Below are 21,312 nucleotides of genomic sequence, written 5' to 3'. Positions count from 1 at the left end.
ATCCTTCCGCATTAGCTGCCTGTCACCAGTCAAGCTTCTAAATTAAATTATGCACGGAGTACACCCGGTCAATCCGTTTCGAACGCCCTACAGCCCTTCCATCTCTACTGCGATTGATGAAACGTGTGGCGCGCATCTCATTCCATTCCACATCCTGGGGCTGAGCAAGATTCCTTTGGCGCCGTCGATCCACTCGCTCCTTAAGGCATGATTTGCTGTTGCATTTCTAGTTCTTGGACGTGTGGAGGTCTCCAGCGGCAGAACATGTAAGAGAAAAAGATGTTGAAGTATAAGGCATCCGGGAAGCCTCCCTGTCGCGTCACCCGCTGGCAGTACGAGGCTTCCCAACATCATTCCTTTTCTATTTCTACATTTCAAAAACTCTGGGGACTTCAATCTATTTTCCCTTTGTCTCCTAGGCCGTATAGTCGTTTCACATTGCCCAAAATGCGTGTTCTTTCTTCCCTGATGGGTGGTGCCCTCGCTATAGCTTCCATGGTTTCGTCCACCAGTATCTTGATCCCACTTTACGTCTGGCCTGAGGACGACTCTACCTGGGGCCCGGTCTACAATGCCGCTGCTGCGCATCCCAACATCCAGTTCCAGGTGATTATCAATCCTTCCAGCGGTCCCGGGAGTTCAGGTAAAAGCCATCCTCCAATCAAGAGCACATGGTTTAAGCATCTGACTTTACGGTATTCAGAGTACCCTGACGAGAGTTATATCTCCGCCGTTGCTAAGCTAAACAACTATTCGAACGTGCAAACCCTGGGTTATGTCGACACTCAATTCACTACCCGCGACGTTTCCGATGTTGAGAACGATGTCTCCATCTACCAAGGCTGGTCCTCATACAAGAACAGCAATATCACCATCTCGGGCATATTCTTCGACGACGCTCCGAACGAGAACAATGAGGCGAAGATCTCCTACATGCAGCAAATCTCCAGCACGGCCAAATCAAGCAACATGCGGTTCGTGGTCTTCAACCCCGGCACTACTCTCCAATCCGGCTCCGCGAAAGGATACTTCGACGCGGCGGATCTGATTGTCGAGTTTGAAAATACGTACTCGACCTGGATCTCGTCTACTCCAGCCGATCATTTCTCCGGGAAAGCTGATTACTCCAAAGATGCTATCATTCTGTACAATGCCCCACTCGCCGCCGACTACGATGCTGTTGTGAAAGAAGCTACCCAGATGGGGTTGGGCGCTGCTTATCTGACCAATGACGATGATTATTCTTCTGTGGCTAGTGTTCAGAAGGTCATCCAGGCCTTTGTCGATGCAGCGTAAACACCACCCCGTAGCACGATGGCTCGGGAGTGCCGCGGTCAACAGAATGGTTGACGGGCCCTTTTATGAATGCTTTTCGTGTTAGTGTAGCCAGAAGCTGGTCTTTGGTATACCCTTGCACCTCGAAATCCTCCGATCTTAGCACGACTTGCGATTCGGTTTGCGTCTAGTTGCCTGAGACACTGTCATCATGCTTGGGTCTATGCAGATCCTTCGTCCCTGGCAAATGAAATAACAGAGATCGTATGATACTGAATAGATCTATATTTCCCAGACTCCCAATTGAAATTGACGTAGACGTTCTCCGACTTTTTATTAGAAATCGCCAATGATGCCATCCGATTCTCGGACTGTGGAAACTTGCTACTAGCGCTGAAAGTGGATGAATGACGTAGTGCCTCTCGCCGAGGGTCGGTTTCCGTCAATCACAGCTGTGGGATGCAGCAATCCACACTATCTAAAGCAGACACCCATGGAGACAAGAAACATGTGCTGCCTTTGCATATGCGATTTCATTTCAAAAATACCTTGCAGCTGCAAAAGAATGGCCATGGCTGATGGATCTTGCTCCGGTTCTCGTGGCCCCACCGTCCTTTCCCATGCGATGACATCGCTACCCGAGCGCCTGATCGACTATTGGCACCGCTGCACGCTGACTCTCCACCACCGCCAGACTTTTCCGTTCAGGGAAGCTAATGGGTACTATGACATAGCGTCCGTCGAGGTCTGGATCCCCAGGGTCCACCTCATGTATGCCCTTGAAAAGGTTTCTTCGAACTCGAACCATCGACATGTTTTTGCACACGACTGTCTCCTACATTTCTGACTTGCAACTTTTTGATCATGATAGACGCAGAGAATGTTCAGGATGTGTTACGGACGGATCTAACGACCGCCATCCCTGATTCAATTCGATCCAAGATCGTTTCATTGCCTCCTTTTATTACAGTTCCAGGCGTGTCGAATTTTCGTGACTTGAGTCACGATACTAAACTACGCCCAGGCTTCGTATATCGCGCTGGGAATCTATCAGATATCAGTGACGAGGGCAAAGAAGTCATTTCAAAAGACTTAGGTGTCACCACAATCTTTGATCTCCGCAATTCCAGCGAAAGAGAGCGAGCGCCCAGCCCAGACATACCTGGGACAGTCACAATATGGGAGCCTTATGGCCATAGACCTGCGTCCATCAATCTTCGCGACTTTGCAAAAGAGGACTACGGGATCACGGGCTTCGAGAAGATGTACACGGGGATCCTCGATGCCTCGCAGCCGATTCTCACCCATATTTTCACCCATATCCGGGATGAGCCCAACGATCCATTCATCTACCATTGTTCGGGTGAGTCGATCGGTCCAACCTGATATACCTTTGCATGCCTTTGAGTGGCACTTTCCGACGACTCTCACGCCCCTTGACATGTGGAGATATCTCTAACACGCTCCTATAGCCGGGAAAGACCGAACAGGTGTTGTGTCAGCTCTCATCTTACTCCTCGTTGGTCATAGCCATGAGGAAATCGTGGACGACTACATGTTCACCCGTGTCGCCCTGGAGGAAGCACGGGAAAACCTAACGGCGGCCCTCGCCATGGGCTCTGGGACTGACCATCTGAGCCCTGAGGCTATGGGGATGATCCAGCTCAGTGGAGTGTCGGCCAAAGCCATGGCTACATTTCTAGACACCTTTCAAGCCAAGTATGGCGGGATTGAGTTCTTCTTGATCACCACGCTTGGATTCACCCCAGATGATGTTGAGCAGATGCGCAAGAATCTGGTAGAGTCGTGATATTTTTCAAAGAGTGTAATTTAGATACGCAACATAGAGACGACAGAAATATACAGTTGTCGAGACCCTGAATCGGGGATGCGTCGAAACTTGAATGGAGCGCCTTCCTTTGGAATTCATGGTTTTCGTCGAAGGGGCTCGGGGTAAAGAAGGGTAAGAAACGATCGGGCTGTCTTCTTGACTGGGAGTTGCGCGTGAAGTTATCTCCATCCTAGTCCGAGGCTTAACTCGCCCTCACTGCCGACGTCACGAACTAGTGGCTCTTTACCCCTCTCGAACTCCACCGACCCTTGCCGATCATCGCTTTCGACCGTCATTATATCCCAAAACAAAAACCCGGAAATCCACTACTACCGTTGCCTCTAAACCCCCGCCCCATGGGGGGTCTCTACGAGTGCCACTCCATAAAGGGCCAATTTATCCGGCCACGGAAAAGTCCGTGGCTAACTCAGCTAGATCCGCTTCCGCTTTCTACGGACAGAGAGGCACGCACCCCATTTTCCTAAATAGAGCATCTGCACGGTCCATGTGGTCCAATATGAGCTAATTGCGATAGCAAAGCCCCCCAGGCTGATCTCCACTTGGAGCCAGGCTTCGTGTCCGGGGGATGAAGCGGTGGGCGTATAAGTTATGCATCTCCCCACATGGATCTCCGCACTCGGGGGATTGTCCAGTCAAGCTCCTATCTCGCTCCCTGCCAATAGTGCCGAAATGTATTGGAAGACGGTTGCCTTGGCTGGTCTTTCAGCATCATCTCCGGTGCTGGGCCACAATGTGGTCGATCTGACCGGAGATGGCTGGACGGTCAGTAACAAGGGGCTGAATATCTCGGTCCCAGGCCATTTGCCTTCTCACGCGCACTTGGATCTCTATGCTGCAGGTGCAATCGGTAAGTTTGCGCGAACTAGTCTTCCATGGTGAATTCTCCCGAGTCCTGACCCTGTCACAGATGATCCGTTAGTATTCCGGCAAATTCTAGGATGCTCTTCATTTAACCGGGCAAATACGCAGATACTTCGGTCTCAATGACTTCAATCTCCGCTGGGTTGCAACCAACAATTGGACGTATACTAGCCACCCCTTGAAAGGAGTGTGAGTTTCCATCGAGATACTGGGCCTTCTTGAAGCTGACCAGGTCTGTGTAGCTCTTCCGATGCCAGATCGTCCTGGCTTGTATTCAACGGACTAGACACATTCACCACAATCGAAATATGCGACCAATTCGTGGGTGCGACTAACAATCAGTTCCGTCAGTATAGATTCGATATTTCACAAGCTATCAAAAAGTGCAAGGGTGACCCAGTTCTATCGTTGAATTTCGGTAGTGCCCCCAACATTGCCAACCAAATTGCCAAAAGCCCCAACGCCGAAAGTAAGCATTTTAGAAGGGAACAAAGCCTACTGTTATTCTAATCCTTCCAAAAGAGTGGCCTTACGGTCCACAGCAGATCTTCGAGTTCCCAAACCGCTGGTATATCCGAAAAGAGCAATCCGACTTTGGCTGGGACTGGGGACCAGCGTTTGCCCTGCCGGCCCATGGAAGGATGCCTATTTGGTGCAGTTCGAGCAGGATGAGGGCGTCTATGTCACAAACACAGACTTGGACATCTTCCGCAAAGGACAGATTAATCACCTTGCTCCGGACCAGAGTCAGCCATGGGTGGTAAACGCGAGTATTGACTTCATCGGGTCGCTCCCAGATGAAGCGTCCCTGAGTATTGATATCAAGGACCTTGAATCAGGAAAGACACTCAAGGCTGCTGCCCTCGAAAATGTATCTGCCTCCGATGGCAGTATCACGGGAAGCATTACTATTCCAGCACGTGCCGCCAAACTGTGGTGGCCCACTGGGATGGGCAAGCAGATCCTCTACAACGCTACCGTCTCCATCAATGACCATAATAAACAGCTGGCTGCTGTAAGCAAGCGTACTGGCTTCCGCACCATATTCCTGAACCGGCTCAACGTCACTGAAGAGCAGCAAGCTCAAGGCATAGCACCTGGAGCCAACTGGCACTTTGAGATCAATGGTCAAGAATTCTACGCCAAGGGATCTAACTTTATCCCCCCTGATGCATTCTGGCCACGCGTGACCCAGGAAAAGATGGATCGTCTTTTTGACGCCGTCGTGGCTGGTAATCAGAACATGCTTCGTGTATGGGCATCTGGCGCCTACCTCCCGGATTTCATCTACGACATTGCAGATGAGCGGGGAGTCCTGCTTTGGAGTGAGTTCCAATTCAGCGATGCCATGTATCCCGTCAACGAGACGTTCCTGGAAGACGTCGCGGCTGAGGTTGCGTACAATGTTCGACGAGTCAATCACCATCCATCTCTAGCATTGTGGGCAGGTGGCAACGAGATTGAAAGCTTGGAGCTTCCCCTTATCAAGGAGGCTGACCCTGAGCACTACTCTTACTGGGTTGGGCAGTATGAGCAACTGTTCATCAGCCTGATCCTGCCGCTGGTATACGAGAACACGCGGTCGATCTCATACATGCCCAGTAGCACAAACAACGGTTTCTTGTCCGTAAATCTATCTGCGCCAGTGCCCATGGCCGAGCGCTATGATAACACCACCGCTGGCGAACACTACTCGGACACCGACCACTACAACTACGATAGCAGCGTCGCCTTCGACCTCGGCAGCTACCCCGTTGGTCGTTTCGCCAACGAGTTCGGCTTCCACAGTATGCCAAGTCTCCAAACCTGGGAGCAAGCCGTCGACAAAAAGGACCTTCACTTCAACAGCAGCACCGTCGTCCTCCGCAACCACCACTATCCTCCTGGTGGCACAGAAACAGACAACTTCCGCAACGCTTCAATGGGCATGGGCGAGATGACCATGGCCGTGGAAAGGTACTACCCGATCCCGCACAAGACAAAGGGTATCGACAACTTCAGCGCCTGGTGTCGCGCCACCCAGATGTTCCAAGCGGACCTGTACAAGAGTCAGATTCAGTTCTACCGGCGCGGCAGCGGCATGCCCGAACGCCAGCTCGGCTCGTTGTACTGGCAGCTGGAGGATATCTGGCAAGCGCCCACCTGGGCGGGCATCGAGTACGACGGGCGATGGAAGTTCCTGCACTATGTCGCGCGCGACATCTACCGGCCTGTCATCGTAGCGCCGTACTGGAACTATACTACCGGTGATCTGTCCGTATACGTGACCTCGGACCTGTGGGACACGGCGCGGGGAATCGTGAACATGACCTGGGTGGATCTGGCCGGGAAGCCGCTGGCGGGCAATGCGGGTCTGCCGCGCAGCCAGAAGTTCAGTGTTGGGGCGCTGAACACGACCAAGATCTTCGATGTGAATGTTTCGGACCTGCACCTTCCGAATAAGACGAATGCCGTGCTAGTGTTGTCGGTCCAGGCGCGCGGCAGACTGCCGAATGGGAATGGGACCGTCTCCACTTTCAAGCATCGCAATTCTTTCACGCCTGTTTTCCCGAATCAGTTGGCGCTGGTGGATCCCAAGCTCGAGGTCGCGCATGATGCCGGCTCCGTTTTCACGGTTGAGGCTAAGGGTGGCGTGTCGCTGTATACCTGGTTGGATTATCCTGCTGGGGTCGTGGGTTACTTTGATGACAATGCGTTCACGCTCCTTCCGGGTGAGAAGCGAAAGATCGCGTTTACGGTGCAGAAGGATGAGACGAATGGGACGTGGGTGCAAGGGGTGACGGTTAGCAGCCTCTGGGATCAGACCACATCTACATAGGAATGGAGTACTCTGGAGTACTCTCAGGACCATGATGAATACATAGGATCGATATCATGATCAAAATGGATCAACGAATATTCAGCCATCAAAAAGATGTATTATCATTATCGGTATTTTCTAAATGTCTAAATGCAAAAATCGAGAAATATAAACCGGTGTGCAGTCATCCCCATGGACTTTTCCCCTCGTCTAGAGAATTAACATGGTACCTCCCTCTCTCTTTAACCACTGTTGAGGTCATATCTCTATTCATGCTTGGGTTTCCTTCTTTCCCGCCACTCCACTGCCTTCCAATTCTAGTAATCAGGTATGGGTGAGCTTAGCCCTCAACTTCGCGCCAAAGAAGTAGAAGGTGTAGGGAATAAACACCATCCCCACACCAATAAAGGCCAGGAGCCACGAGGCCCACTGCAGCCCGAGACGGTGATACATCTGAGTAGTGAAAAGCGGGAAGGCCGCTCCACCCCCCGAGCGAAGGAAGACCTTCGCAGCAAGGGCCGAGGCCGCGTATTTCGAATACGAATCGATAATGTAGTTGTTGACCGCATAGTAGCACAGCACCATGCCAAAGCCAAACGCAATACCGGATGACGCGGGTCCGACCCAGATAATGTGCCGGTAAGATGTCGCGCCAAGCAAGAAGAACGAGATCGGGATCCAGGGAGCGCCCCACAGACAAGCCACCAGGCGATCCTCGGGGGTCGGGTCCCGGGATTGGCAGACCTTTTTGAAGTTCTGCTCCATCACGGGGGTAACGACGAGAGCAAAGCCCGCGCCGATAAGAATGGGAATAAACATGAGGCCGATCTGGCCGTCGTTGTAGTTGTACAGTTCCTGGAAGATGACCGGGTAGGCGAAGAAAAAGGCGTACAGCATGGAGTAGATCAGCACGATGTACATGCACATCAGGTCCAGGACCGGCTCGGTCAGGATCATGGTGATGGGGCGGATCAAGCTCGTTCGGACGATTTCCCGAAGGGTAAGCTTGTATTGTTCCTGCTCGGTGATGATGTTCGGGTTGCCAGTTTCTTTGCGGAGCTTGGCCGCTCGTCGCTTGAGGATGATCGGAGCGTAGGTCTCGGGGACGAGGCCGATGAGGATGGTGATGGCGCCCGCGAAAGCGATATTGGTCCAGTAGAAGAGATTGAGACGGCCGCTCCCGACGGTGATCCAGCCGGTGACGATGGGGCCGATGACAGGGCCACAGTAGGGGGCGGCGGCGAACAATGAGATGGCCATGCCACGGTCTTCCATGTCCCAGATATCGGCGATGGTCCCGCCCGCAAGAGAAAGACCGGAGCTGGAGAAGACACCGCAGAGAAATCGACACGCGAGAACTCCCCCGATATTAGGGGATAGGGCGCAGGGGATGTTGAAGATCACATAGAGGGTCAGGGAAATGATGTATACCGGACGACGTCCAATGATCTCCGAGAGGGGAGACCAGATGAGGGGTCCGACGGCGAACCCGCAGACCATGATCGAACAAGTCAAAATCGCGACTTCGAGAGAGACATGGTATTTATCTTCGATCAGGCCTAATCCACCCGTGACGAAGGCAGAGCCATAGGCAACGCATACAACCACCATAGAAGCGACCAGCGTGATGTACCAGCGGAATGCGCGAGACCAGTTGTGGGGATGCTCCGGGTCGCCTATCGTGAAAGTGACATATTCGACCGGCTCTTTGGGTCCTTTTTCGGGATCGATACGATTATTGGCTCTGGTCCCTCCCGGGGAGCCCGAAGCTCGTGATCGCAGCTGTTCTAATGCTGTTTGCGGAACCAGGCCGGTGCTCGTCTCGACATTGTATTCATCTGGAAACTCAGGCTCGTCTTCTCGTCCAACGTCCGGGTAGTTATAATCGAGGCGTGGGGGGGGTCTCTGGAATGCCTGCATTGCGAAGGGTCTCGGCCGTTTCGACCCTGGTCAACCGTGGCTCCAGGCTTTGGGATTCTGATGGAGCAGACGCCATGTCGGGAACGAATTACAGGCTAGGCTGCCAATGCTTGGTGTCTGGTCTGAATGATTTATGAGCACCAGACAGGGGTTTACCCTGGTCTTTATATTCCCAAGCTGTCAGAAATGCCGCAGAAAGGATTCTATACTTCCTGGCCGACCCATCTCCGAGACCAGACCGAAGCCTGTAGAAGGCCCAGACATCATTTCTAGCCAATCAGACACACGGCTTCTCTGGTCCCGTACTGGCGCACGGCACAGCCAGTGCCGTGGATTATGCGGCTTTCATGAGCCCCTTAGATTAGCTGTCAAATCAGATGCGGTTGGGCATATCAATCTCGGTGATAGCTCGGTGCCGAGTTATCCCCGCGGCGACTTCGGCGAAAATCCGGTTAGGTTGACCTAAAGCTGTTCTGACTAACATGGTCCGCCGGATTATCTTGCGCGATTCGGCAATGATACAATGATATCCTCAAAATTAAGTAAAATGGGAGAATCCTTCTTGATTGCTCGCAGAATCTCCTTCTGCAACCTGTTTCGCGACATCCATGACGGTATCTCCCTACATGGCGTCTCGGGTACTTGCCACATTCCAGCTCACTATCTCAGGTAATTCGAGGTGAACACTACTGCCAGCTCAGCGAGCTCCTCACATTCCATGATTCACGGTTGCATCATCGGAGCGAAATATGATTAACCCCGGGTCCACTCGTCTGGGCATGCCAACAATCACAAGCCCTAATGAAGCAACCTGCTCCGAAGTCAATTTACTACAACCTAACTTAAAAATCTAGGCACCAGAGCCCCCCCGGGCGAAGCTACGAGTATCTCGATAAGTGACCCCTGCCTGGGACAAGGATTGATTACTATTGCGGACTCGCGGATTGATGGTAACAAATACAGTTTTTGGCCATAAAGACGCAAAGGGTTATTCAAAGGCCAATGGTAAAAATCCCTCTGAATGTGAATTATCCAGCGGCCAAGGCCAGTCGGCCAGAAGCTCTTGCGGGATCTGGAACTGGAGCAGCTGGTCACCCATCGCATTGCCAGTGCTCGGAGGCGCTGCCTGTGCATACGGCGGCACTATGGGCTCTGACTTGTTCTCGACGGGTGATATTCCATTCGGGGTGGAGGGACCGCGGAGAGATTCAGGAGGCGAGAGGTTCGCATGTAGCCGTCTATACGGTCAACCTGTGAGCGAAGTCTTTCGCTAGCGCCCGATGCACGGTGGAGGCCGGTCTCTAAACGGTGGAGCAGATCTGCCATTTGAATGCTGACGAGGCGACCATCAGATTCCGCGTCAAAAAACTAAATGGGCACAAAGGAACTCACAGTAACGTGCGAACACGCTGATATGACGCGTCGGAAAGACTACCCTCCATGACAGAACCGAGGATATACCCGACTCCGCCCAGGTGATGAAGCTGGTCGCCATTAGTCCGATTTCAGATCCCAACGCAAGGGACAAAGTTCTTACCAAGGGAGAGCTGATGGCTTTCAAGTACTCTACAGGAACCTTCGAAAACACCGTCAGAAGCTCGCCAGCGACGTCACATTTCCTGTCCAGTCCGGTCTCTTCTGCTGACAAAAGAACCATCCGAAGGAGCTGGAGGGTAGCTTGGATATTGGCAGATTGGAAGCCGAAGAGGTCGCGCGAGATATCTCCAGTGATTGGTGGAGTCTCCCGAAATCGTGGAGGCAGTGCAGCATACATCGAGCGAACCCGCTCCATAACAGCAGGCTCGGACATGGATGCCGGGCTGAAAAGAGACCAAACTTCCTGCGTCCCGTTTGCCGAAGAGAATCTTCGACGCGTGCCATCCACAACATGTTCAAGCACACGATAGAGATCTGTCGTAAAGTTCCAACCATGCATCCAAGTGACCGGCTGCCGTGAGACCATATGCCCTTCGCCTTGGCTCGGTGCAGATGATTCCGGGGACGTAGGCGGTATACCATAGCCATGGGGGGTAATGAACTCATCATCAACCTCACTAGGATATCTCACTAGTGAGTGAGCTTCACGGTGTCTGATCACACCGCCCCAGACAATGGTCGAGTATATATCCAGTGTATAAATAGACCAAAACTGAAAAAACATATGTATATGTTAGGTGAGATAAATGAAGCCGAGTCCTTGGGCACATACCAGTCGGCGTCGTTCTTCGACCTCGATCGGACTGATATCTTTCGGCCACAGCTTCTCGTCATGGAAACCCTCCATAAGAGTGAGTGTGTGGTATAAGCCTGCGTATTTTTGCATGTTCTTTATTTGGCCATTTTGAATGCTGGCAATGGCAAGGACAGCACATGCTCGCATGTAGTTAAACCCTTTTGCATTAGCTAGGTCACGAGGAATAGAGTCTTTCGCTGCAGCGTAAAAAGTCTCGGAGGGCGGATGCAACAGGTCCTCCCGACGCCATCGAGTGCTGTATAGCGCCCCGTCGCGAGCACGGCCCGAGACCAACGAGCAGACCGCCATTGTAGAGGCAAACAAGCCTTGATTCCGAAGATGTTCCCCGCTATGAATCCTTTCTATAAATGTGGGTTTGTGAAACAAAGGGAAGCTAGAAGGGAAAGCAAGTATTAGTCCAGTTCTGCTGAAGGAAGCAGCAGGGGAATGTATCTCACATTGGATATACAATCTCAAAATACACCTGCACGAGGTTTCGAATTTGCTGGTCACACGAGACAGCGAACGCTCGCCATGAATTGCGCAGCGCTCCATCCTCATCCCAGCCATCCGGTGCATCCCAACCGGGACCGACGGAGGTCCAGGGATCCCCCGTAGCAGGAGCCCGAGGGGCTGGGTTAGGCACAGCAGAGCTCGGGGATGCCGAATAACCAGGCGCTCTGTCAGGTGCAGAGACGCGACCTATGGGATCATGGTCCGATTTCATAGGTGGCGTGCTGCGTGCATTCACCTTCATACCAGCCTTGACCCCACGGCGTTTAGCCGGGCGGTCGAAGGTGCAGGGACATCGAAGTCCGAGCAGTTCTGGCAACGACCCAGTGGATCATTGCTGCTGCTGCATTTGATGCTGCGTCTATTACAGAAGTCGCCTACACGCCACAGATACGGTCAGCTCCCAAACTTAACGAAGATGAAGCGGAGCATGCATTCGGAATGGAGCTGGAGTCGAAAGTGAGTAAGACTTACAGGCCTTGGAGACTCGCTGCAGCTTTCGCGGTAGTGGCGACATTCACCTTTGCAACCTCATCCCCCCGGGGGAGAGTGTTTAGGCCTCGGGCTAAATGCTTATTTTGCCGATCTGGGGAGTATCAGCAAGGATCTAGGGCCTAAGATGCGGGGCGCGTCTACCAGAGGAGATGAGAATGAAGAAAGGGAAAAAGGCCGTTAAGATCGACTTTAGCCGATTCCCCGGCTAACAAAGTACCTGGAATGTCCGTAGCTCCCGGCCTCCCGCTGCAGCGCTGACTCAGCCGCGTCATACACGCCCGGGCGGGCCCGCCGCTCCACATGCGATTCCTCAAGCAGGGTTTCTCTTGGGTGATCAAGGTTTATTTACAAGGCAATCAGAAAGCGAATATTTTCACCCCATTCGACCATCCATATCACCATGCATTATTTTCTCGTGTATTGTGTTTTACAGAGGATAGGATAGAGCTAGAAGTACAAAGCATAGCTATGTACGCAAAGTGACATCAAAAGACATGAGATGAAAAATAGAAGAAACATTGTAGGATTCTGTGAAGGAAGACAAGTTGCGGAGGAACCTTACGGCTCGATGATGCCTATTCAGGCACCTCGGAGGTCAGGTCGGTCTTGCCGTCATCATGATGGATCTCACTTTTGGGAATCCCGTGCTCGGCGAGAACATCTCCATGAAGCCTATAAGCCTGCTCCATCTTCCAGTAGAAGGGGCTAGCGGTGGAGAAAAAGAGCGTTAATGGATTCGAGGGAACGGTTGCGGGTCTCTGGGTAGACTGTAGAGAGCATGTTAGCATTTCCATTTCGCGGAGCACGACATGGAAGACTTACAGAGAAAAATAATCGGGACCCAGAGCACGTTGAGGCCAGCAAAGAGAAAGTATGTGCGGCTCTGGGGGATGTGTTAGCTTTGCAACGGCGAATTGGGGGGGGCACTTTGGAAACATACGGCCAAACTCTCGAACATGATAGGGTTGACAAGTGTCGTCATACCCACACCAATCGCCCATCCGGTAATACCGAACCCATTCCCTTGCGCTCGCAGCTCACTTGGGAAGATTTCGGTAGGAACTAAGAAGGCTACAGTGCCCCAGGTAGCCGCATAACCAAGGTTGAACAAGAAAAGCATCAGAATAGCCCCAGGAGCATATTGAGCCGCTTTTTCCGGATGATGAAGGGAGCCTTCGTAGACGGCGCCGGCGATTAAATTGACAGCGAAGAGGAAAGCAGCTCCGCCGATCAGGCATGCCCGTCGACCTAACCGGTCAACGATCTGAGCGCTGATAATGGTACCGATGATCCCGATAGTATTGATACCTCCAGCAAGACCATTCTGCGTGATGGTGCTATACCCAGCTTGTTTCAAGAGTGTGGGCGAATAAGCAGTGACAGCCTATAAGAGAGAATAATTAAGATCGTATCATGTCAACGAATCACTGCGGTTATGCATTCTTACCGTGATACCAGTCCACGAGCCCATGATCTGGAGCCACACGCAGAGCCATGCTCGACGACCCAAGTTCGTGCCCTTCCTCCCACCTCTGCCCAGTAAAATCTTGGCAAATTGAATCGGAGAGCTGGGCTGGCTTTCTTGGGAGGTCGCCACAATCTCCAGGTATTCACGTTCGATTTCTTCGTCCGTCGCTGTGTCCTTGCGCAGATGGACCAAAAGTTCTTTCGTTTCTTCCCTTCTCCCCACTGAGGCTAGGTAACGAGGGCTGTCCGGAAGCGTCTTGATGAAGCCGGCGAGAATCAAGGCAGGCAAGCACTGGAACGCCAGAAGAAATCGCCACCGAACGTCAGAGTAGCCGTTATTGACAAAGGAGAGACCGAAAGAGATCCAATATGCAACAGAAATCCCGAGGTCTTAGGGTGTCTGTTAGCTACCTGTGGCTTGGAGAGTGGCACCAGTTATGCTTCTCTCTGTTTGATGCGGGGATCTTACAGTTGGCGATGAAAACGTAGCCCAGGAAGCCACCTCTGTGGTCGGCCGTCGAGGTCTCAGATACCAGCACTGGCGTGATGCCCGTTAAAGCTGAAGAAAAGAAGAAGTCCTCAATTAGTAAATTTCTTTAAAGAGTAACACATTGGAGCGATGCTCAACGGGGCTCGCTTACCGCCGGTGCCAATCCCCGTGCAGACTCTTGCGCAAAGCATGAAGTTGGAGTTTTGGGCAGCTGCCTGTAGGGCACCGCCCACCAAGGCAAACAGGGATCCGATCAACATGCCGTTGATACGTCCAATCCGGTCTGCAAGCCAACCACCTGCAAAACATCCGAAGATCGCCCCCAAATAGTACACGCTCACAATGCCTCCTTCGTGAGTAGTGTCTGTGATGGTCCCATCGGACATCCCAATTCCTACTTCGGTGACATAGGTGGGCGCCGAATTAACACCTCCCATCACACCTTGATCGTAACCCTCGAAAAATATGGAGATCAAGGAAAATGCATGGATGGCAAAGTTTAGCTGGCGTGGCGACAGTCGTTTCCAGAGCGCAGTGTACCCCATTGTGAAGCTGCAATCCCTTTCTACCGTATTTCCTCCTTACCCCGGATGTTGGTCTTTATATAGTGGGAACCCACTTTTCCCAACATGGGGGGGAAATGGGGAACGGGGGCCCGGGGCTGCAGGGGTTTCGAACAATCAGCAAGTAGAATCTGGAGATCGCGGAGGTGGCTAACGCCACTCATAGGCGCGTAGCCATTTAGCCCCCGTCATACTCCGTGCTTTCGTTCTTCCGGAGCTTCCAATTCACCATTTAGCCATTTAGCCATTCAAGCAGAGCCTTTATGCGTTTAGCAATTCAAGCCGGTCAAGACGATCAGATATAAAGAATAATACCGAAAGGCCGACAATAGGTACTCTTCAGAGTATCTCGGAAGGTAAATCCCCGGTTGGCAGTTGCTTTTTACTTTATAAGCCTAAATTGTTGTTGGATCCTTGCGGGGTTGCTAGCTCAAGTTTTCTTTTCCTTGTATTACTCCGCCGTCTATCCCTTCTTTCAGACAATACCATGGGCTCTGCAAGTGTTGAGAATGGCATTCCGCGCCAGGGCCTAGACATGACTGTCCTAGGTCTGAACAGCGGCACGTCGATGGTGAGTCTAGGGTTCTTCACGATGGCTCAACAGAACAGCCGTGGAACGTCGATGATCGGCTCTTTCGAGGCAAATAAACTAACTTCTGCATGTAGGACGGCATTGACTGCGCGCTCTGCCGCTTCCGCCAGGAGACCCCCGAGTCACCTATGCACTTCGAGCTGTTAAAGGTGGGTTATGCATGAAGACTTACGTCCGCTAGTGCTCCGCTGATCGTCTGTAGTATGGCGAAATTCCCCTAGAGCCTGTGATCAAGAAGCGGGTAATGAACATGATCTTGCACAATAAGACTTCCCCCTCGGAATTATCAGAGGTGAATGTCATTCTGGGCGAGACATTTGCCTCTGCGGTGCACCAGTTCTGCAAGGACTATGGAGTCGACATGAACTCTATTGACGTTCTGGGTTCCCATGGCCAGACCATTTGGCTGCTCTCTATGCCCGAGGAGGGCGAGACTAGAAGCGCCTTGACGATGGCCGAAGGAACCTTTCTTTCTGCTCGAACCGGGATTACCTCGGTCACAGACTTCCGTGTCAGTGATCAAGCCGCTGGCCGCCAAGGTGCTCCCTTGATTGCGTTCTTCGACGCTCTGGTGCTTCACCACCCCACTAAATTGCGTGCCTGCCAGAACATTGGAGGTATTGCCAACGTCTGCTTCATTCCTCCCGATACCCACGGCGGTGTGGATGAGTGTTATGACTTCGATACTGGCCCTGGTAATGTCTTCATTGACGCTGTGGTGCGTCACTACACCAACGGTGCGCGCGAGTATGACAAAGATGGTGAGATGGGCGCTCGCGGCACTGTTGACCAAGAACTTGTGGACGACTTCTTACGTCACCCTTACTTCTCCTTGGACCCGCCCAAGACCACTGGCCGTGAAGTATTCCGTGACACTCTCGCCCACGATTTGATTAAGAAGGCCGAAGCAAAGGGCCTTTCACCCGACGATGTGGTGGCAACCATCACTCGTGTCACCGCTCAGGCCATCGTCGATCACTACCGCCGTTATGCTCCCAAGGATCTTGAGATTTCCGAAATCTTCATGTGCGGCGGGGGTGCTTACAACCCCAACATCACCGCCTTCATTCAGAAGCACTACCCTAACACACGCATCATGATGCTGGACGAGGCTGGTATTCCGGGTGGTGCCAAGGAGGCTATCACATTCGCGTGGCAAGGCATGGAGGCCGTTGTTGGCCGATCAATCCCCGTGCCTACCCGCGTTGAGACTCGCCAGGAGTATGTACTGGGTAAGGTGGCACCTGGTAAGAACTACCGCAAGATTCTCCGACACGGCATGCTCTTCGGTGGGCACCGGGACCACCTTCCACCGGTCAAAGAGCTGGTGAACTACGTCAATGGCAAGGAGTTTAACAACAAGTGGTAGAACACCAGACTGCCCCAAACTTATCATGCATGCCGAATGGCTATGGCAAGGATTATTTAGACGCTTATAATTCAATTCGATTCATTCATTCTCGCTCCATGGGACACGGAGTTCTCCTACCGTCGACGGAGAAGAAAGTTTAGTGAGTGTGGTCTGATACGAGGCGTGGATCACAATTAAGTCATGTAGTGTCGTCGAAGGAGTGATGTTACAAGACGAGCCTTTGAGCCAGCAATACCGGTGTTCCGATCAGCCTAACTTATTGACTGCCCTGGGAGAAACGTCACTAAAAGAATGAGCATTCTAACCATATGGGCAACAATTCCACGAGGTCAAACTGCAGGTTAACAACTAATCAAGTACCATCATAATACCGAAACCTAAAAGTCAACATTAGCAATCTGCCGTTTAGCTTATCGTTTATGAAGTCTCCTCGACCTGCGCCCATCCCCTGTCCAAAATCAAGGACATTCGAATAGCTGACCAGTCAGGAGTCTTCAAAGCAAGCTCCCGAACCCTAAACAGCATGTGCGAAGGGTTCATGCGGGGCTAACCGTCAAGTGGACAGAAAACCACGCGAGAGGCCTCGCGGCAACCAACCCAAATGGGACAAAACTAGCGGGGGAAGGAATGGTGCTCGAAGGCACACATACTGATTCGCCGCCCTAGCTGTGTGCATTGATCCTATGGGTCGCGTAAACTTCGCGTTAGCGTGGCTGGGCGTTTCACGACAAACTTGGAATCTTATCCCCTTGCCCAGATCGGGGAGCCCCAAGCCCCGCCGATCTCCCCCGATCTCTGCCGCGATTGTTTTTGTGAACTCCCGGGGCGATTACCCACCTTACAGATAAACTCTAGCCAAGGGTCCCTCCAGCGTTCCTTGAACCGCGACTGTTTTTGGTTACGATCAAAAGCGGTCATGTTCAAGCTTATTTCTTTAGTCGTCTTGGCACTTGCAGCTGCGCTGGTCGGCTCAGCAGAAGTAGGCTACTCGGTCACAACACCCTCGACCGTGACGAACTCGTCCCTAAGCTTTGGCTCCCACTATGCTGTGTTGAATCTGGACTTAATCAACGCCAGCGTCGGTAGTGTCAATGGCACAGCTCAGGGCCAAGCATGGATTAAAAACACTGCGAAGTGGATTGATGCGTAAGTTGGCTCCAGCCAAGCAAAACAGCTGGCAACCCCGGATAAGGGCTAAGGGATAACGCAGGGTCCACAGTCAGTCGCCTCCTCCGATCAGCATATTCAGCAGGGTGTACTTCAGTACTCACCTTCTTCCGGAGATCTCGGCAAATGCTCCTTTCATGAGCACTGTCGCTGCAGTGGGCAACATAACCGAGTCATCGGTTTCCTCTCAAATATACCCTCGATTCAAGTTATTGCCTCGCTACGATGTTGCTTTGCAAAAGACCAGATTCTTTGCAGGCGCGGACAATGCTCTCGTGCAGATCCTTCGGAGTCAAAAGATTGATACTGTTATCATTGTATGTCAACATCCCACTTATACTAAAACTGCGTGTCGTGAAATTGACCCGCCACAGTCTGGTATTCGCACATCTGGTGTCGTCCTCTCAACTGCAATGCGCCTATTTGACTTGGATTTCAAAGTGTTTGCACCCTTAGATCAGTTGGCAGCCAACCCTCTAGACTAACCCACTGCAGATACGTAATCGCCAATAACACGATTGAAACTGGGGATGATGCGACCGCTATCAATAACGTCATTCTGCGAGGCATCCTTCCGAAAATGCCATTGGACGTGATTACCATTGAACAGGCCATCGACGCCCTATCCAGGTCGGAAGCAACCTACTACTAGGCTCTCTCTTGTCAATAAATTGTGTTGCTGAATGCACACAAATGCGTTACTACGTGGCCCTGAAATTATGTGCATTGATGCATGGTTTTTCAAGGTATTTCGTTCCCTTTTGTCTCTAGACCAGGCAGCACTTGCCTATCACACCATTTTCCGTTCTTCATGGGGTTATCTTCACATTATAGTATAATAATGCAGCTGCAGTATTCACAGCATTCCCTGCTATTAGTGGTAGCATGATCAAGTTGAAGCTGGCAATCGGCTTCCCTAGTACTATTAAGTTAGCGCTAGTATTTATCAGAGATATAGTTAAAACATTAACACTCCCTGATCTTTCAATTCACCCGGTATTTGATGTTAAAGGTACCAAAATAGATGTTTGAAGTTTATGCAATCACATCGAACATGCCCGATTCTGAAACCTCGAGATTTGGTTTGGCCTCCCGGGTCTGGGTGATCGCCAAGGCTGCGGCAGCCTTCTTTCCCATCTTAGGGTTTTCCACCCCAGGAACCGGGTCCGCATCGCCCTTTTCACCTGGATATCCGTCTCGCCATACTTAGCCAACCGTCCTTTATCCATCAGTCTTTTTGGAGCGTGGGACCTCAACCATCCTGATGCCGGCATAGCATAGGATTATGTTCGGCAATCCTCCTTGCATCCCGCTTTGGTCAATTGGAATTAGTTGCTTTTCGGCTGAAGTTGGGTGGTCCCTGTTCATTCGTGGCGTCTAGCAGAGTCGCATATCGCTGAAGTAGATGGATCTTTTGGATAAATGCCATCTGAAATTACTTCTGTATCTTGACTTGGCCGGGTATCGCTCTAATAATCCTCCCTCTCTGAGGTTGTATGTCTTCCTGACTGATTCAGGCATGCCCTGTTCTGCGGCAATACCTCATCCCCAGTGTACCACACGCAATTTGGACAGCCGTCGAATTAATCATTCTGGCCATCGGATCCTCAGAAGACGTTCCTTTGCTGATCATCGTGTTCAGTTCTGCCATAGATATCTTCCTTTTCCTCGGTTCTTACTACCCTGTATTCCAAGGCCATGAGTTTTCATAATCTATTTCTGGTCGATAGTCCCCCCTGACAGGCGACATTTATTTATGACACAATGGCTAATCCAGGGCTTGGGAGCCATGGCCATAACTTACTTCTATTAGGTCTCCTGGCCCGAAGGATTCAAGCTGATTGCAGTGTACGACCATGATGTGGAGGGCCGTCAGGGTCCTGCTGAGACGCAGCACTTCAGGTATAATAAGAAAAAGGCTAATACAATAACATTTTGATAGTTATAAGCTTCATGTTACATAATCTACATACAGCGGCATCTTTAGAACCGAAAGTAGCTGCTGAGAAGTTGGCTCGATAATCCCAATCTGGTTGGGAGCGTTAGGCATAACAGCGGCCCGTCGTGTGCCCTACACCAGCAGACGAAGCTGGACATGCAGTCACTCAATCAGTCATATACTCCTTCCACGTTTGCCCCAGGTCAGATTTTGGTCTTATTAGCCTGAGTGGTAATGGGTACTGTGATGCGCCACGCCAAAAGGGACCCCCCATGTTGGTACCACGGTTTTCCTTCGAACCAATTTGTCGATAGTTTCCTCGAGCCCTTCAATAACTATATGAAAATTTAGTCTATATTTGATCCAAATTATATGTTATTGTTCAACGGATCTGCTCTAGTAGGTACACCATGATGTACACTGTTAGTTCATGAGGCGTGACTACGAAGACGGTATGCAGGTCGGAGTATTATTAGCCGCTTATGGTCCCAGAGAGTACTGATTGGGGAGGTCTTGGAGGCTACGAATATTCTTGGGAAAGGCTAAAGCGACCATGCACCTCGGCCTAATGCTTTCTCAATACCAGCAGTTCGCGGAAATCCTCAACATTTGCCATCTGTCTGTTTCCTGTGATCCTGAAAAGCAATTTTCATCTCAAAATCAACCTTTGATGAACTCATCGAACCATGAAACTGCTTGTGCAAAAGCTTGTTCCTTCGCATGTCTCTGACGAGGTCGTGCAAGATCACATCGCACTGAGAATCCATGCTCTACCCAGAATACAGATTAATCTGGTAAGGAACTGGGTCTAACTTGTCCAAGATGTCCTCGCTCTCATGGCGCTTCTGTGTCGTGAACACAAAATCTCGCCCTGCTGAAAGGTCAGAACAATGACTGGGTGCTACCAAAAAGATTCCAACATACCTGCCGCGGCCACACTCAGCGGGCGCTCAATAGATGCCAATTCCTCACTCGTAAGCATGGTCGGATGGGCGATAAATCCAGCGTCGAACTTGCCATCCTTCAAGTACCGGCAGACGTACTTCCCGCCGAAACAATATCCTACACCACCGATACGCTTACACCCCAGAATCTCCCGCATTTCCTTGAGAACGATATTGATGATAGGATCAACATGAACTGGCTGGTGGTTCTTCGACCATTCCATGATCTGGAAGCCCTCGGGACGGTTAAGAGGCACGGAGTCGCCGTGAAACATGTCTGGCACGACAACAAAATAGCCCATTTCAGCGAATTTGTCCGCAATGAGCTGCACATTGATGAACTTGTGACCCATTACATCGGTGATGATAAGTATAGCGTCTTCAGTTGACTTGTCACGTGGATAGGTGAAATAAGTTGAGACTTTAAGATGCAACGCACTTAGTAGCTTTTCGAGGAACGGCACAAGATATATCAGGATAGGTCCTGGCACTCACTGTCACTGATATTTTTGATTTCGCCTTCCGCTTCACCTTCATGCAGAGTACCAAGAGTGCAGCATCGTGTCAGCGGGTTAGCAGCCATTTCGAGAGTTGAGAATCTGTAACAGCGATTGAGTTTCAGCTTCGGGGTCTGGGAACGATCCTATATAGATATTGAAGGAAAAGGGCATGCACCAAGTTTTTATAGTATATGGTATTTAATGTCACTAGCGGAGATAGGAGAAAAATCCAGCTAACTCCAAGAGCCTGATGAGCGCCGATATGACGGCCTTAGCATCTACGACTTTGTTTTCCATCTTTGCTATTGAGCCTCAACCTTACTCACTGC

The 21,312-nt window shown here is 51.2% G+C and overlaps 10 protein-coding genes across 10 annotated transcripts; 6 read left to right on the top strand and 4 right to left on the bottom strand.

Annotated features, from left to right (window-relative positions):
* Positions 1-447: 447 nt before the first annotated feature.
* Positions 448-1,296, top strand: N7468_007359 (spherulation-specific family 4 protein; the record flags this gene model as incomplete). Its single annotated transcript, XM_058476655.1, has 1 exon — positions 448-1,296. The coding sequence occupies one exon, from the start codon at positions 448-450 to the stop codon at positions 1,294-1,296; it is 849 nt and encodes a 282-aa protein (XP_058329545.1).
* Positions 1,297-2,139: 843 nt separating this feature from the next.
* N7468_007358 (tyrosine-protein phosphatase) lies at positions 2,140-3,085 on the top strand (the record flags this gene model as incomplete). Its single annotated transcript, XM_058476654.1, has 2 exons — positions 2,140-2,638; positions 2,748-3,085. 2 exons carry the CDS (start codon positions 2,140-2,142, stop codon positions 3,083-3,085), a joined length of 837 nt encoding a protein of 278 aa, XP_058329544.1.
* A 711-nt stretch (positions 3,086-3,796) lies between these two features.
* N7468_007357 (uncharacterized protein) lies at positions 3,797-6,806 on the top strand (the record flags this gene model as incomplete). The annotated part of the gene is made up of 6 exons (XM_058476653.1): positions 3,797-3,974; positions 4,035-4,041; positions 4,097-4,177; positions 4,231-4,457; positions 4,511-4,556; positions 4,604-6,806. The coding sequence occupies 6 exons, from the start codon at positions 3,797-3,799 to the stop codon at positions 6,804-6,806; spliced, it is 2,742 nt and encodes a 913-aa protein (XP_058329543.1).
* A 306-nt stretch (positions 6,807-7,112) lies between these two features.
* Positions 7,113-8,708, bottom strand: N7468_007356 (MFS transporter; the record flags this gene model as incomplete). The annotated part of the gene is made up of 1 exon (XM_058476652.1): positions 7,113-8,708. The coding sequence occupies one exon, from the start codon at positions 8,706-8,708 to the stop codon at positions 7,113-7,115; it is 1,596 nt and encodes a 531-aa protein (XP_058329542.1).
* A 988-nt stretch (positions 8,709-9,696) lies between these two features.
* N7468_007355 (putative C6 transcription factor) lies at positions 9,697-11,668 on the bottom strand (the record flags this gene model as incomplete). The annotated part of the gene is made up of 5 exons (XM_058476651.1): positions 9,697-9,946; positions 10,101-10,192; positions 10,246-10,857; positions 10,918-11,335; positions 11,400-11,668. 5 exons carry the CDS (start codon positions 11,666-11,668, stop codon positions 9,697-9,699), a joined length of 1,641 nt encoding a protein of 546 aa, XP_058329541.1.
* Positions 11,654-11,917, top strand: N7468_007354 (uncharacterized protein; the record flags this gene model as incomplete). The annotated part of the gene is made up of 1 exon (XM_058476650.1): positions 11,654-11,917. One exon carries the CDS (start codon positions 11,654-11,656, stop codon positions 11,915-11,917), a length of 264 nt encoding a protein of 87 aa, XP_058329540.1.
* Positions 11,918-12,524: 607 nt separating this feature from the next.
* N7468_007353 (putative MFS sugar transporter) lies at positions 12,525-14,451 on the bottom strand (the record flags this gene model as incomplete). Its single annotated transcript, XM_058476649.1, has 6 exons — positions 12,525-12,716; positions 12,791-12,832; positions 12,890-13,333; positions 13,397-13,806; positions 13,886-13,975; positions 14,058-14,451. 6 exons carry the CDS (start codon positions 14,449-14,451, stop codon positions 12,525-12,527), a joined length of 1,572 nt encoding a protein of 523 aa, XP_058329539.1.
* Positions 14,452-14,956: 505 nt separating this feature from the next.
* N7468_007352 (UPF0075 domain protein) lies at positions 14,957-16,430 on the top strand (the record flags this gene model as incomplete). Its single annotated transcript, XM_058476648.1, has 3 exons — positions 14,957-15,040; positions 15,136-15,210; positions 15,264-16,430. The coding sequence occupies 3 exons, from the start codon at positions 14,957-14,959 to the stop codon at positions 16,428-16,430; spliced, it is 1,326 nt and encodes a 441-aa protein (XP_058329538.1).
* Positions 16,431-17,349: 919 nt separating this feature from the next.
* On the top strand, positions 17,350-18,252 carry N7468_007351 (cysteine hydrolase family protein; the record flags this gene model as incomplete). The annotated part of the gene is made up of 4 exons (XM_058476647.1): positions 17,350-17,579; positions 17,644-17,917; positions 17,975-18,042; positions 18,096-18,252. 4 exons carry the CDS (start codon positions 17,350-17,352, stop codon positions 18,250-18,252), a joined length of 729 nt encoding a protein of 242 aa, XP_058329537.1.
* Positions 18,253-20,309: 2,057 nt separating this feature from the next.
* N7468_007350 (uncharacterized protein) lies at positions 20,310-21,066 on the bottom strand (the record flags this gene model as incomplete). Its single annotated transcript, XM_058476646.1, has 3 exons — positions 20,310-20,410; positions 20,464-20,904; positions 20,979-21,066. The coding sequence occupies 3 exons, from the start codon at positions 21,064-21,066 to the stop codon at positions 20,310-20,312; spliced, it is 630 nt and encodes a 209-aa protein (XP_058329536.1).
* Positions 21,067-21,312: the final 246 nt, after the last annotated feature.

This window comes from Penicillium chermesinum (genome assembly GCF_028974085.1).
Source record: "Penicillium chermesinum strain IBT 19713 chromosome Unknown utg000005l:1.0-4115287.0:1.0-4118363.0, whole genome shotgun sequence".
Lineage (NCBI taxonomy): Eukaryota > Fungi > Ascomycota > Eurotiomycetes > Eurotiales > Aspergillaceae > Penicillium > Penicillium chermesinum.
The sequence above is the reverse complement of the archived record's forward strand: the minus strand, read 5'-3'. Positions and strand labels throughout refer to the sequence as shown.